General features: G+C 52.9%; 1 protein-coding gene across 1 annotated transcript in view; it reads right to left on the reverse strand.

Annotated features, from left to right (window-relative positions):
- Positions 1-14,051, reverse strand: part of VPS8 (VPS8 subunit of CORVET complex) — a 264,970-nt gene that overhangs the window by 201,184 nt on the left and 49,735 nt on the right. The window contains exon 14 of the mRNA XM_034781874.1: positions 11,358-11,438. Coding sequence (XP_034637765.1) covers positions 11,358-11,438 — 81 coding nt within the window. The remainder of the gene's footprint in view (positions 1-11,357; positions 11,439-14,051) is intronic.

Genomic DNA, 14,051 nt, shown 5'->3' on the forward strand with positions numbered 1-14,051 from the left:
CCCCAGGGTAGCAGGAATGCATCCGTGATTGAGCCTGGACTGTGTTTCTGGAAGGAGCAGAACACTGGGAACTTTCTGTTGCTCCAGGTGGCAAACAGGTCGACCTGGGGAAATCCCCACCTTTGGAAGATGGAGTGTATGACATCCGGACGGATGGACCACTCGTTACTGGGGAAGAATCTGCTGAGGTGGTCCGCCAGTGTGTTCTGAACTCCGGGTAGAAAGGATGCTTCTAGGTGAATGGAGTGGGTTATGCAGAACTCCCATAGCTGGAGGGCTTCCCGACATAGGGGAGAGGAACGGGCTCCACCCTGCTTGTTGATATAAAACATGGTTGTGATGTTTTCCATTAGAACTGCCACGCACTGGCCTTGAAGTCGGGCCTGAAAGGTTTGGCAGACTAGTCGCACCACCCTCAGCTCCTTGATATTGACATGGAGAGAGCTCATCCTGCGACCACAGGCCCTGCGTTTGGAGGTCTCCCAAATGTGCCCCCATCCCAGAGGTGACACGTCTGTTACCAGGGACAAGGAGGGCTGGGGGTGTTGCAGGGGACTTCTTCATACACTGTCCAAGGGTCGAGCTACCACTGGAGGGACTCTAGTACTTTCTCTGGCACTGTGACCACTGAATTCAGGCTATAGCGCCTCGGGTGATACACCAAAGCGAGCCATGCCTGGAGTGGCCTGAGCCTCAGTCTGGCATGCTGGATCATGTAAGTACAGGCTGCCATGTGGCCAAGGAGATTCAGACATCCCCTTGTTGTAGTGGTCAGGTACTGTCTGAGGCCTTAAATAATGTCTGTCATGGCTTGGAATCGGGACTCTAGCAAAAGTGCTCTTGCCTGAACAGAGTCCAACACTGCCCCAATTAACTCTATTCTTTGGGTTGGTGACAAGATTGACTTGTTCATGTTGAGAAGGAGAGTCTCTCAAAAGTGGAGCTGACTAATTGGAATTGAGACTCCAACTGCTCCCTAGTGTGCCCCCTGAGCAGCAAGTCATCAAGGAAGGCTGCTACGACCGGCATGCAGTTGGTGAACACTTGGGGGTTCTGCTGACAGGCCGAAGGGGAGGACCATGAACTGATAATGTTTGTGGTTGACCACAAACCGTAAGAATCATCTGTGTGCAGGCCAAATAGCTATGTGAAAGTACACGTCTGTCATGTTGAGGGCAGCATACCAGTCTCCCAGATCCAGAGAAGGGATAAATTGTACTCGGAGAGACCATGCAGAAAAGACGGTTACTCACCGTTGTAACTGTTGTTCTTCGAGATGTGTTGCTCATATCCATTCCATTGGGTGTGTGCGCGCCGCGTGCACGATCGTCGGAAGATTTTCTACCCTAGCAACACCGGCGGGTCAGCTGTGGAGCCCCCTAGAGTGGCGCCTTCATGGCGCTGAATATATACCCCAGCCGACCCGGCGCCCCCTCAGTTCCTTCTTGCCGGCTACTCCGACAGTGGGGACGGGGGGCGGGTTTGGAATGGATATGAGCAACACATCTCGAAGAACAACAGTTACAACGGTGAGTAACCGTCTTTTCTTCTTCGAGTGCTTGCTCATATCCATTCCATTAGGTGACTCCCAAGCCCAACTTAGGTGGTGGGGTCGGAGTGAGACATTGCTGTGTGCAAAACCGCTGACCCGAATGCAGCATCGTCCCTGGACTGCTGCACTAGTGCATAGTGAGCTGTAAACGTGTGGACTGATGACCAAACCGCCGCTCTACAGATGTCCTGTATCGGAACATGTGCCAGGAAAGCAGTCGAGGAAGCTTGGGCCCTCGTGGAGTGAGCGGTGAGGTGCGGTGCTGAGACACCTGCCAGGTCATAGCAAGTCCGGATGCAAGACGTAATCCAGGAGGATAGGCGTTGTGAGGAGACCGGTGAGCCTTTCATTCGGTCGGCCACTGCAACGAAGAGTTGCGTCGTCTTTCTAAAGTGCTTTGTGCGGTCAATATAGAAGGCCAGGGCCCTTCGTACGTCCAGGGAATGCAAACGTTGATCCTGGCGAGTGGCATGTGGTTTGGGGTAAAAGACCGGGAGAAAGATGTCCTGGTTAATATGAAATGTAGAAACCACCTTAGGGAGAAAGGCAGGATGTGGGCGAAGCTGCACTTTATCCTTATGGAAGACTGTGTAAGGGGGCTCAGATGTAAGCGCCCTGAGCTCAGAAACGCGCCTTGCTGAGGTGATGGCTACGAGGAAGGCTGTCTTCCAGGATAGGTACAAAAGTGAGCAGGTGGCTAGTGGTTCGAATGGAGGACCTGTGAGTTTGGAGAGAACCAGATTGAGATCCCACGTCGGGACGGGATGACGCTGTTGCGGGTACGTCCGGTCTAAGCCCTTGAGGAATCTAACAACCATCGGGTTAGAGAATACCGAGGACGCGAGTTCCCCTGGGTGAAAAGCCGATATAGCGGCCAGGTGAACTCTAATTGAAGATATCGCCAACCCTTGTTGTTTTAGGGAGAGGAGATATTCCAATATGAGAGGAATGGGTGCCTGCAACGGGGACGTGGCTCGTTGTTCGCACCAACAGGAGAACCGTTTCCACTTGGCCAGGTACGTGGTCCGTGTTGAGGGTTTCCTACTGCTCAGCAGGATCTGTTGGACAGAGTGTGAGCATTGCCGCTCTGCATGGGTGAACCATGGAGCAGCCACGCCGTGAGGTGGAGTGATTGCAGGTCGGGGTGACGCAGCCGACCGTGGTCCTGAGATATGAGATCCGGACATAATGGAAGTGTGATCGGTGTCTGAACCGAGAGCTCCAACAGTGTGGTGTACCAATGTTGTCTCGGCCACGCTGGAGCGATCAGAATTACCTGTGCCTGGTCTCTGCGTAATTTGAGCAGTACCTTGTGGACCAGAGGAAACGGAGGGAAGGCATAAAACAGGTGATCTTTCCAGGGAAGGAGAAACGCATCCGAGAGGGAGCCCGGAGCTCGACCTTGTAGGGAGCAGAACATGTGGCACTTCCTGTTGTCTCGGGATGCAAACAGGTCTATCTGGGGAAACCCCCACCTCTGGAAGATGGAATGTATGATGTCCGGACGGATAGACCACTCGTGCGTTTGGAAGGACCTGCTGAGTCGGTCCGCTAGAGTGTTCTGGACTCCAGGGAGGAACGATGCCGTGAGATGGATCGAGTGGGCGATGCAGAAGTCCCACAGGCGAATGGCCTCTTGGCATAGAATTGACGAACGTGCTCCTCCTTGCTTGTTGATGTAAAACATGGCCGTGGTGTTGTCGATGAGAACCAGCACACAGCGGCCACGTAGGAGATTGAGGAATGCCTGGCACGCCAGGCGTACCGCCATCAGTTCCCGAACATTGATATGCAGGGCTAGCTGGGGTGTAGTCCACAGGCCCTGGGTATGGTGTTCGTTGAGATGGGCGCCCCAACCCAGAGATGACGCGTCTGTGACCAGGTGCAGAGAGGGTTGTGGGGCGTGAAATGGCATCCCCTCGCAGACCACATTGTGATCTAGCCACCAGGTGAGGGAGGTCAGGACCGAGTTCGGGACCGTGACTACCATGTTCAGGCTGTCCCGATGTGGACGGTATATTGATGACACCCAGGTTTGAAGTGGGCGAAGCCGAAGTCTGGCATGCCTGGTTACGTACGTGCAGGAAGCCATGTGACCCAGCAGGGTAAGGCACGACCTCACCGTGGTAGTTGGGAAGGCCTTGAGCCCTTGAATGAGGTTCGTGATGGTGCCAAAGCGGTTGTCTGGCAGGATGGCTTGTGCACGTCTGGAGTCTAGAACTGCGCCGATGAATTCTATTCTCTGGGTAGGTTCTAGAGTGGATTTGTCCTTGTTGAGTAGGATGCCCAACTCGTGGAATGTGTGCACTATTCTGTGGACGTGAGCTTGAACTTGCTCCTTGGTGCGACCGCGCACCAGCCAGTCGTCTAGGTACGGGAACACCTGTATCCCTTGCCGACGAAGGTACGCTGCCACGACAGCCATACATTTCGTGAACACTCTTGGGGCCGAGGATAGGCCGAAGGGAAGGACTGCAAATTGGTAGTGCACCGTGTTTACCACGAATCGCAGGAAGCGTCTGTGAGGCGGGTAAATTGCGATATGAAAGTAAGCGTCTTTCATGTCGAGGGCGGCGAACCAGTCTCCAGGATCGAGGGAAGGGATAATGGCCCCCAAAGAGACCATGCGGAACTTCAACTTTACTACGAATTTGTTGAGTCCGCGCAAGTCCAAGATGGGCCGCAGACCTCCTTTGGACTTGGGGATCAGGAAGTAACGGGAATAAAATCCCCTGCCCCTTAACTCTATCGGAACCTCCTCTATGGCCCCCATGGCCAGGAGCGTAGAAACCTCCTGTATAAGAAGTTGCTCGTGAGAAGGGTCCCTGAAGAGGGAAGGGGGGTGGGAGGGAGGGATAGAAGAAAACTGGATAGTGTATCCCCTTTCCACCGTGCGGAGGACCCAACGGTCCGAAGTTATAATGGACCAAGCACGGTGGAAGTGGGAGAGACGATCCCGAAAGGAGGGGGCTGGATCCTGGGGGATGACTGGTGCGCCGTCCTCGACCGCACCTTCAAAAGTTTTGTCTGGGGCCTGAAGGTGGTCTAGGTGGCCCCTGGTTCTGGCCGGGTTGAGGGCCGGTCCACCTTCTCCTACCACCTCGCCCTCGCCTCCGGGCCGAGTCTTGTCTCTGACGAGGCGGGGGGGGGGTAGAAGCGCTGAGGCTGGGGCCTAAATGGTCTGCGCTGAGGGCCCACAACATGCATCCCCAGGGAGCGCATGATTGTTCTCGAGTCCTTGAGGCTCTGCAGGCGAGAGTCCGTCTTGTCTGAGAACAAACCATGTCCCTCAAAGGGCAGATCTTGTAGGGTTTGCTGCAGCTCCGGAGGCAAACCCGAAACTTGAAGCCAGGAGATCCTCCGCATAGCGATACCCGAAGCCATGGTCCTCGCAGCCGAGTCTGCTATGTCCAAGGAGGCCTGCAAGGAGGTCCGAGCCACCTTCTTACCCTCCTCTACCATGGCTCCAAACTCTTCCCTGGACTCTTGGGGAATCAACTCCTTGAACTTCCCCATAGAGTTCCAGGAGTTAAAATTGTAACGGCTCAGGAGCGCCTGTTGATTTGCCGCTCTGAGTTGCAGCCCACCGGCTGAGTAAATCTTACGGCCAAACAAATCAAGGCGCTTGGCCTCTTTTGATTTAGGCGCTGCCGCCTGCTGTCCGTGGCGCTCCCGTGCGTTCACCGATGCCACCACCAGTGAACACGGTTGTGGGTGGGTGTACAAGTACCCGTAGTCCTTTGACGGGACAAAGTATTTTCTTTCCACCCCTCTCGCTGTGGGTGGAATAGAGGCAGGGGTTTGCCATATCGTATCCGCATTTGATTGTATCGTGCGGATCAGGGGTAACGCTACCCTCGATGGGGCATCCGCTCCAAGGATGTTCACGATCGGGTCGTGTACCTCCACTACCTCCTCCGCTTGCAGGTCCATATTACGGGCCATCCTGCGCAGAAGATCCTGGTGAGCCCGAAGATCTATCGGAGGAGGGCCTGTGCAGGATGTGCCCGCCACTGCCTCGTCTGGCGAAGAAGAGGAAGATGCCTCCGGTGGAACCGGATCCAAGGGTCGGTCCTGGTCTCCCTGTTCCCGGGCTGGAGCATCACCCGCGTCTGGGTCCAGGGCGTCAGGTGCGACGGACACGGAAGCCTCCGTGTCCCCTGGCGGAGGCCGAGAGATGGTGGACTCCGGGGCCCTTCTCACGGAGTGACCCGAGCGAGAGGTCGAGGGAATTGGAGCCCCTTGCTCCTGGTGGTACGCCCACGGGGTCCAAAACGACCAGTGAGATGGGCCATGGGAATGGTCCTCCGGCATCCCCTGCCAATGGCCCAAGTCCTGTTCCTCGGCTTGCCCCTGAGGAGGGTATGCCGATCTCGACAGGTCCTCTGATGAGCGAGACACCGATCTCGATGGCCATGGCGGTGCCGAGAGAGTCGGGACCAATCCCGTGGGCTGCGGTGCCGCACGGTGCCGGTCCGGAGATCTTCTATCTCCACGCGGTGCCGGCGACCGGTGCCGGGACCGTGACCGGTGCCGATGACCTCGTCGGTGCCGGGAGTCGGATCTGGACCTCGACGAGGACCTGGAGTATGCCCGGTGCCGGGAGCGGCCTCTCGACGTCGAACGTCGACCGTAGCGGTGCCGAGAACTGCGTCTCGACGTTGATCGGTGCCGACGATCATACCGGTGCCGAGACGTCGAGCGGTGCCGCGAAGATGATCTTGGCCGCGAGTACGACCGGTGCCGAGGTGATATTCGGCGCCGGGACTGCGAGCGGCGTGGGGACCTGCTTCGGGACCTGGATCGGTGCCGAGGTTCCAGCCCTTGCGATGGAGGGCGCAACAAGGCAGGTTTCCCCCTCGACTGGATCGGGCGGGTCAACGGTGCCGTCGGTGCCGTCGGTGCCGGTGGTTGGGGCGGTGCCGGCTCCGTGAGAGCTATCAAGTCTCTCGCCGCCTCGAAGGCCTCAGGAGTCGACGGGAGGCACTGAATCACCGCCGGTCTCGGTGGAGACGTTGTCCGCACCGGACTCAACGGCTTCGGCGCCGGAGTCGACGGTGCTGGAGGCACCTGTTTCCGGTGCTCCACCGGCGGACGCGGCTCTACCCCCGGCACTGGGGGAGCCGGCGTCTTCGGCACGGTGGTCCCCGTTTTATGGGCTTTTTTATGCCCTGGGGATAACGAACGGCGCCGAGGCACTTGCTGTACCTGCGGTGCCGACGAGGTCCGGTGCCGGGGAGGCTTGTCCGACGCCGCTCGCGTGGTCGTCGCTACCGGCGCCGCCGGGGCACTGCGCACCGAGGCGCTAGGTGCCGGGGCCTGAGTAGTGGATGGACTCAGTGCCGCCTCCATTAAGAGTTGCCGGAGCCGAAAGTCCCGCTCCTTCTTGGTCCTAGGTCTGAAGGCCTTACAGATCTTACACTTGTCTGTTTGATGGGACTCTCCCAGGCACTTCAGACAGGAGTCGTGCGGGTCACTCGTGGGCATAGGCTTTGCGCAGGAGGCGCACTGCTTGAAGCCGGGAGCGTTGGGCATGAGCCCGGTCCCGGTGCCGGGGGAGAAAAAGGGGGAGAGACCCCCTTAATCCCCTGAACTAATATAACAACTTTACAACTATTAACTATTTAACTATTAACTATTTAACTATAAACACTAAAACTATCTAACTGCTATAACAAATGAAGCTAGGGAGAGTGGAGATCAGCTATGCCGCGCTCCACAGTTCCAACGACCGTCAGGGGCGGTAAGAAGGAACTGAGGGGGCGCCGGGTCGGCTGGGGTATATATTCAGCGCCATGAAGGCGCCACTCTAGGGGGCTCCACAGCCGACCCGCCGGTGTTGCTAGGGTAGAAAATCTTCCGACGATCGTGCACGCGGCGCGCACACACCCAATGGAATGGATATGAGCAAGCACTCGAAGAAGAACTTGAACTTTGCCATGAACTTGTTGAGTCCTCGCAGGTCTAGAATGGGTATGAGACCCCCTTGGCCTTGGGGATTAGGAAGTGTCGGGAATAGAATCCCTTGCCCCTGAGGAACCTCCTCCACTGCTCCTATAGTGAGGAGCGCCTGCAAATCCTGGATAAGGAGTTGCTCGTGAGAAGGGTCCCTGAAGAGGGACGGGAAAGGGAGGGTGGGAGGGAGGGCAGGAACAAAACTGAAGAGAATATCCCATTTCCTCCATCAAGGACCCAGTGGTCCGAAGTTATTTGGGACCAAGCATAGTAGAAGTGGGACAGACAACTCACGAAAGAAGGGGAAGGATACGGAATCGTGGCTGGTGCACCATCCTCGGGCGCACCTTCAAAAGGCCTGCTTGGAGCCCAACGATGGTTTGGTCAGGCCCTGGCCCTGCCTAGGCAGGGAGTGGGATGGCTTGCGTCTGCCATTCCTGCCCCTTCTCCTATAGAAGTCCTCCGTTGGCTGAGAAGAATAAGAGCGTTGCTGCGGCTTAAAATGTTTATGTTGGGTTGCTGGGGTGTGCATACCCAAGGATTTCATAGTAGCCTGGGAGTCTGTTAGGCTATGCGACCTGGAGTCCATCTGCTCCACATACAGGCCTGCCCCATCAAAAGGCAGGTCCTGCATGATCTGTTGAACCTCGGGCGGAAGCCACAAGGACTGCAGCCATGAGCTACGCCTCATGGAGATTCCAGAGGACAAGGTACGTGCCGCCAAGTCTGCAGAGTCCAGTGATGCCTGTAAAGAGATCCATGCCATTGCCTTGCCCTCCTCAACGATAGCTTCAAACTCCTCCCTGGACTCTGCTGGCACCAGCTCCTTAAATTTCAGCATCAAGTTTCAGGAGTTGAAGCTGTATCTACTCAGGATTGCCTGCTGGTTGGCAATCCTGAAATGCAAGCCCCCCATGGAGTACACATTGCACCCGAACAAATCAAGGGGCTTGGTGCCCTTTGACTTGGAGAGGCAGCTACAGCAAGCCCAGCACTCTTCTCGTTTACTGTGCCAATGAACAGGGCTGTGGGTGTGTGAAGAGGTATTTGTACTCCTTAGAGGGGGACGAAATACTTTCTCTCCACACCCTTCACAGTGGGAGGGATGGAGACTGGGGTCTGCCAAATGGTCTTTGTGTTGGCCTAGATAGTTTTGATAAGGGGTAGAGCCACCATCGATGGGCCTTCCATGGCCAAGATGTCGAACATAGGGTCCTCTGACTCCACCACCTCCTTGGCCTGCAGACACATAAATCCGTGCCATCCTGTGTAGGAGGTCCTGATGGGCACGGCTGTCTATGGGGTGGCAGCCCCAAGGCAGAAGTGCTCGCAATCACCTCGTCCAGGGACGCCGAGGAGGCTAATGGGGGAACAGGGTCCTCCTGACACTCTTGGTCCCCAGGGGCCTCCTGCCCTGCCTATTTCAGGGCCAACCACCCCTGGATCTAGCTTGGGGACGGGGATCGGTTCCAGGGGCGGTAGTGCGGCCAGTACCTCCTCAGCACCCCTAGGGGTGGGGCGACTCGCCGATGCCTCCGGCACCCTTGGTTTGGACACCGCCGAACAGGAACCCTTGGATTGGGTGCCCTGGGCTTGGTGGTACACCCACAGGGTCCAAAATGGCCACTACGCAGGCCATGGCCCCGCACCCACATCAGGCCTTCCACAGGCTGACCTGTGCAGGCCCTGCTCAGAGTATCTAGACCCCTCCTCTGAGTCTGAAGACGGGGACCAGGATGGTGGTGCCAAGCGCAGCTGGGCTGAGGAGTGGTGCTACGACTGGGATCTGTGCGGGGACGCGGACCGGTGTCAAGACGACCGGTGCCAGGAGCGGAACAGGATGTGTGGTGGGGATCCCGAGCGGTATCTTGCCTCTGCTGGCGGTGCTGAAGGACGAAGAATCGCGGGTTTGCCTCGAGACGTTGCCACACATTGTGGCACCAGAGGCTTGGCTCAGACGGGGGACCATGGCGCTGTCATGGCGATCAAGTCCCTCGCAGCCTCAAAAGGTGTCTGGAGTGGACGGCAGTTCCACCTCCTCAATCACCTGCCTCAGGGAGTCCAATGTCACTGGACTTGCCCCCTTGCGGGGCCGAAGTCGATGGTGCCGGGCTCCAAAGTTTTTGGCACTGGGTGCTCCTCCCTGGGACGCGCCCCATTTGCCAGCTCCAAAGGGGTGGGTCCCGGAGTCGGAGATCCATTCCTCCCCTGCTTCCGGTGCCGCTTCTGCACTGGGGAATGGGACCGGTGCTAGGCCATTCCGACTGGTTTTGGTACTGGGGAGCAGTGGTGCACGGGTCTCTTCCAGAATCCTTCCATGGTGCCACTTCTGCCGCTGCCGCCGGGGCATTGCGCACCGATAAGCTCGGTGCTGGGTCTTGCCGCACCAGTGCGGGTTGCGGTCTGAGTGCTGCCTACATAAGGAGGTGCTTGAGGCAAAAGTCCTGCTCCTTTTTTGTTCTGAGGTGAAACCGTTTACAAATCCTGCACTTGTCAGCCTGGTGTGCTTCCCCCAGACATTTTAAACAAGCGTCATGGGGGTCGTCTGTTGGCATGGACTTGTCGCAGGACTTGCAGGGTTTGAATCCCTGGGGCTTAGGCATACCCCAAGTCCCCAAGGGGAGAACGCAGTCGGGATGGAGGGGAAACGCCCACTCCCAACAGCTCTCTGTTGTAACTACAGTAAACTACTTAAACTAAACTCAACTAGGCTAGAGAATTCTAAAACTATACTAAACTGAAAAGCTAGGGAAAACAGGGAGAGCTTGCTAAGCAAGTCACCACAGTTCCAACGACCATCACTGGGGGTAAGAAGGAACTGCGGAGGCGCCGGGTCGGCAGGGTCGTATATTGAGCGCCATGGAGGCGCCACTCCAGCCACTCCAGGGAGCTCCACAGCCGACCCGACAAGTGCTGCTAGGGGGAAAAAGAAAAAAAAACTTTCTATCGACTGTGCACACGGCATGCACACACCTAATTGGAATTGATATGAGCAATCACTCGAAGAAGAATACAAAGTTATTCTCAATCCCCTGAGTAAGATAAGGGGCAAAAAGTCTTAACATTAGTAAAAGGAACATAGTAAACCCCTTCAAAGCTGGGAATTGAATTTGAGTCCTTCATCCAATTCCTATTAAAATTTATCCATTAGGCCATACTCCCAAACTGAAAAGGCTTTTCTGTTTGTTTTCAGAGTGCATCTGTTTTTCAAGAAACTTCATTTGCTAGACTGGAGATTTAAAACTGCCAACATACATAACTGGTTCACTGTGGCATTTCTGTATTTCATTGTTATATCCTTAGTGCTCTTTAAAAAGTGTTTTTAGGGTTTGTATGTACATTTTTGTGTTAAAAACATCAAACAGGAAGATGGTACGTTAGCAAAATATATGTATAACAGAAACCAATATGCTAGAGCTTCCTGGCTTCTTCGGAGCCATTACTTAGTATCTGTTTATAAGGATTTAGAATCTGGTCAGTAAAATTTGGCCCCATGCTTAAAAGGGCTTCATTCATACACTTTATTCACCAGGGACATGAGTTCTTTAGTTTGCACACTTTACAGATTTGGACAGCCTATTTTCTTCACCACATAGCCACTATTTAACCATTTTTAAAACATGGGATTCTATGAAAAAGCTACAGAAAATAAATTAATTTCAGTTCATAAATTCCAAGTCCAAATAGCCAATTTGTATGCACGAAAAAGAGAGCTATGTTTGTTAGAATAAGTTTGTAGAGTGAAATTACAGCACCCTGAAGCTGAGGGATGTTGACATGCATTTAAAAACACAGCAGGCTATTATCTCCATCTGAGCAGAAAGAAAAACATTACTGACTCAATACTTACAGTAAAATTGATGAGGTCATAGTGCAGATGAAGTTGCTTTTGCTTAGTAACATGTATTGCACCGGAGTCATCTCTCTTCACCTGATGGAATTAGACAAGACAAACACTCAAACTTAGTGCTTTCTGGAACCCGAAACATGCCTTGAGAAAAGAAGTTTTCTTCCACTGAGGAAGGAAGCCCGGTTCCAGGGTCTGCAAGTTTTCTCCAGTATCAGTGTTCTAGCTACGTGTGTTAACAGCATCATCACAGAGGTGGCTTTCTAAAATGGCCTTAAAATGGGGCACAAATTCCTTTTCTCACTTGAAGTCACTGATTTTTCAGGGTCTCACTTCACCAAGTGTTAGTTTAGGTCCTTTGTATTTTTAAGGAATTTTGTTGAAAAGTAATTAAAATATATTAACAGGAAATATCCAAATCTGGGCTCTGGCCAAAATTTGGCCATGGCAATCCAACTTTCCTTTGTGGGCTGACTGATAAAGCAACATCCTGCAACAACTTGACTGGAAATTCTCAACTTGCCTACACATGCAGCTAAGCCATATTCATACTCCCAGCAACCGGAGTCAGCAACATGGATGAACTGCCATTGGAAGAGCTTATCCAGCTTGTGCTTTCACTCCTATTTCAGGAAATAGGCAAAATGTTCCTGAGACACTGGTGGACATTTCGGCAGCGTTTTTTGACCTATCGAAAGCACCTCTCAAAAGGAGGAGACAGACATGGCAGACTCTAACCTGCTGACAATGTTCATAACTCTTGCTATAGCTCCAGATTCCTCATATAGACAGGTGCTTCTACACAGCAGGGCCACAAGCACTGACTGGTGGGATCTCATCATGCGGACCTGGGAAAACCAGAACTTTCACATGGAGAAGCAGGCATTCCTGGTGGTTTGTGATCAACTTGCTAGACCTTCCAGCTTCAGGACAAACACAGAAGAGAAGCCACTTCAGAACAGAAGTGGGTTGCAATAGTCATCAGGAAGCTGGTTACCCCGAATGCTACAGGTCTATGGCTAACCAGTTTGGTGTTGGCAAGTCAACTGTGGGGGAAGAGGTTTGTTTAGGTGCATCACAATCTTTCTGAAATAACTGCCAGTTTTGAGAGAATGGGCTTTTCAAACTGATCCCAAGTCATTAATGGGACTCATGTGCCCATAGTTTGCACTCCTCAAGGAGCACATGAATGCATGAACTGCAAACAGTACTACTCCATCATCCTGCAGTTGCTGGTTGACCACAGAGGCAGATTCAGACAATAGCATGGATTGTACTGGTAAAAGGAACAGGAATACTTGTGGCACCTTAGAGACCAACAAATTTAGTCCGAAGAAGTGGGCTGTAGCCCACGAAAGCTTATGCTCAAATAAATTTGTTAGTCTCTAAAGTGCCACAAGGACTCCTGTTCTTTTTGCAGATACAGACTAACACGGCTGCTACTCTGTATTGGTAAAGTGCATCATGCCAGTGTTTCCTGCAGACCAAGACATTACCTTCATGGACAAGTGGTGATACTAATCCAACCAAATGACATGGTTATAAATGGAGCCACTGTCCCCACTGTTGTTCTAGGGGACCCCATATACCATTTTTTTGCTATGGCTTATGAAACCATACCCTGATAGCAGAGGTCCTAGCAAAAGCAGATTTAATTACACTCTTAGCAGCTGCAGAATGTTTGGCATACTGAAATCCAGTTGGCATTGTTCATAGAACCGTTTGGATGCCAATGTTACTAAAACCATTCACATTACCGTGGCCTGCTGTGCTCTGCACAATGTCTCTGAGGAAAAAGGTGAACCATTTTGTCAGAAGTGGACTCATGGCACTACTGTATTATTGATCTGGTACACAGCCAGAAAGAGCACCTGTCATAATTGGAGCAAGCTCCACATGTGCAATGGAAATCAGGGATGCTTGTGTGCCCATATTATGTTTTGCATGGCCCCAACAGATGTATGAATGTTCATATTATTGATATAAGCATACCCTGATTGAATACTACCCGAGGGACTGGCAGGGTCCCCCTTCACACTTTCTACCAGTGGTGATGGTTTTTATGAAGAATTTAAGCTCATGGGTATGATAAAAGCTTATAAAACATAATATATTCTATCTTTATTTTGTAAAATGGGCATATGCTTCAACCCACCGCTTATGGATTGCTATTTATGTAGTTCAGTTTTAGCAGTGGTTCTCAAACTTTTTTTTTTTTTTTTTAAACTGACGACCCCTTTCACATAGCAAGCCTCTGAGTGTGACCCCCCCACACACACACACACACTATAAATTAAAAGCGCTTTTTATAGATTTAACACCATTATAAATGCTGGTGGCAAAGCGGGGTTGGGGTGGAGATTGACAGCTCGTGACCCCCCCATGTAATAACCTCACAACCCCGTGAGGGGTCCCAACCCCCAGTTTGAGAACCCCTGAATTTTAGTTAAGGTAATAAACAGTCCTCATGACACCATACCTGTGAGTAAACAAGACACTGTTTTTACACATGCATTTAATAAAACATGACAGCCAGGCCAGCCACCAACAAAGGCAGAATTTGTTCTCTCTGACCCTGTTGATGTGTTTTGCACACACTTGCCATTGCTGCACTGGAGTGGAGGAATGAACGGGAAACATTTGCCCATTCCAGCAAGTGTTCATTCCTTGCAACAAGGACCACCCAACTACAGAACT

Source organism: Trachemys scripta, chromosome 9, assembly GCF_013100865.1.
Source record: "Trachemys scripta elegans isolate TJP31775 chromosome 9, CAS_Tse_1.0, whole genome shotgun sequence".
Taxonomy (NCBI): Eukaryota; Metazoa; Chordata; order Testudines; family Emydidae; genus Trachemys; species Trachemys scripta.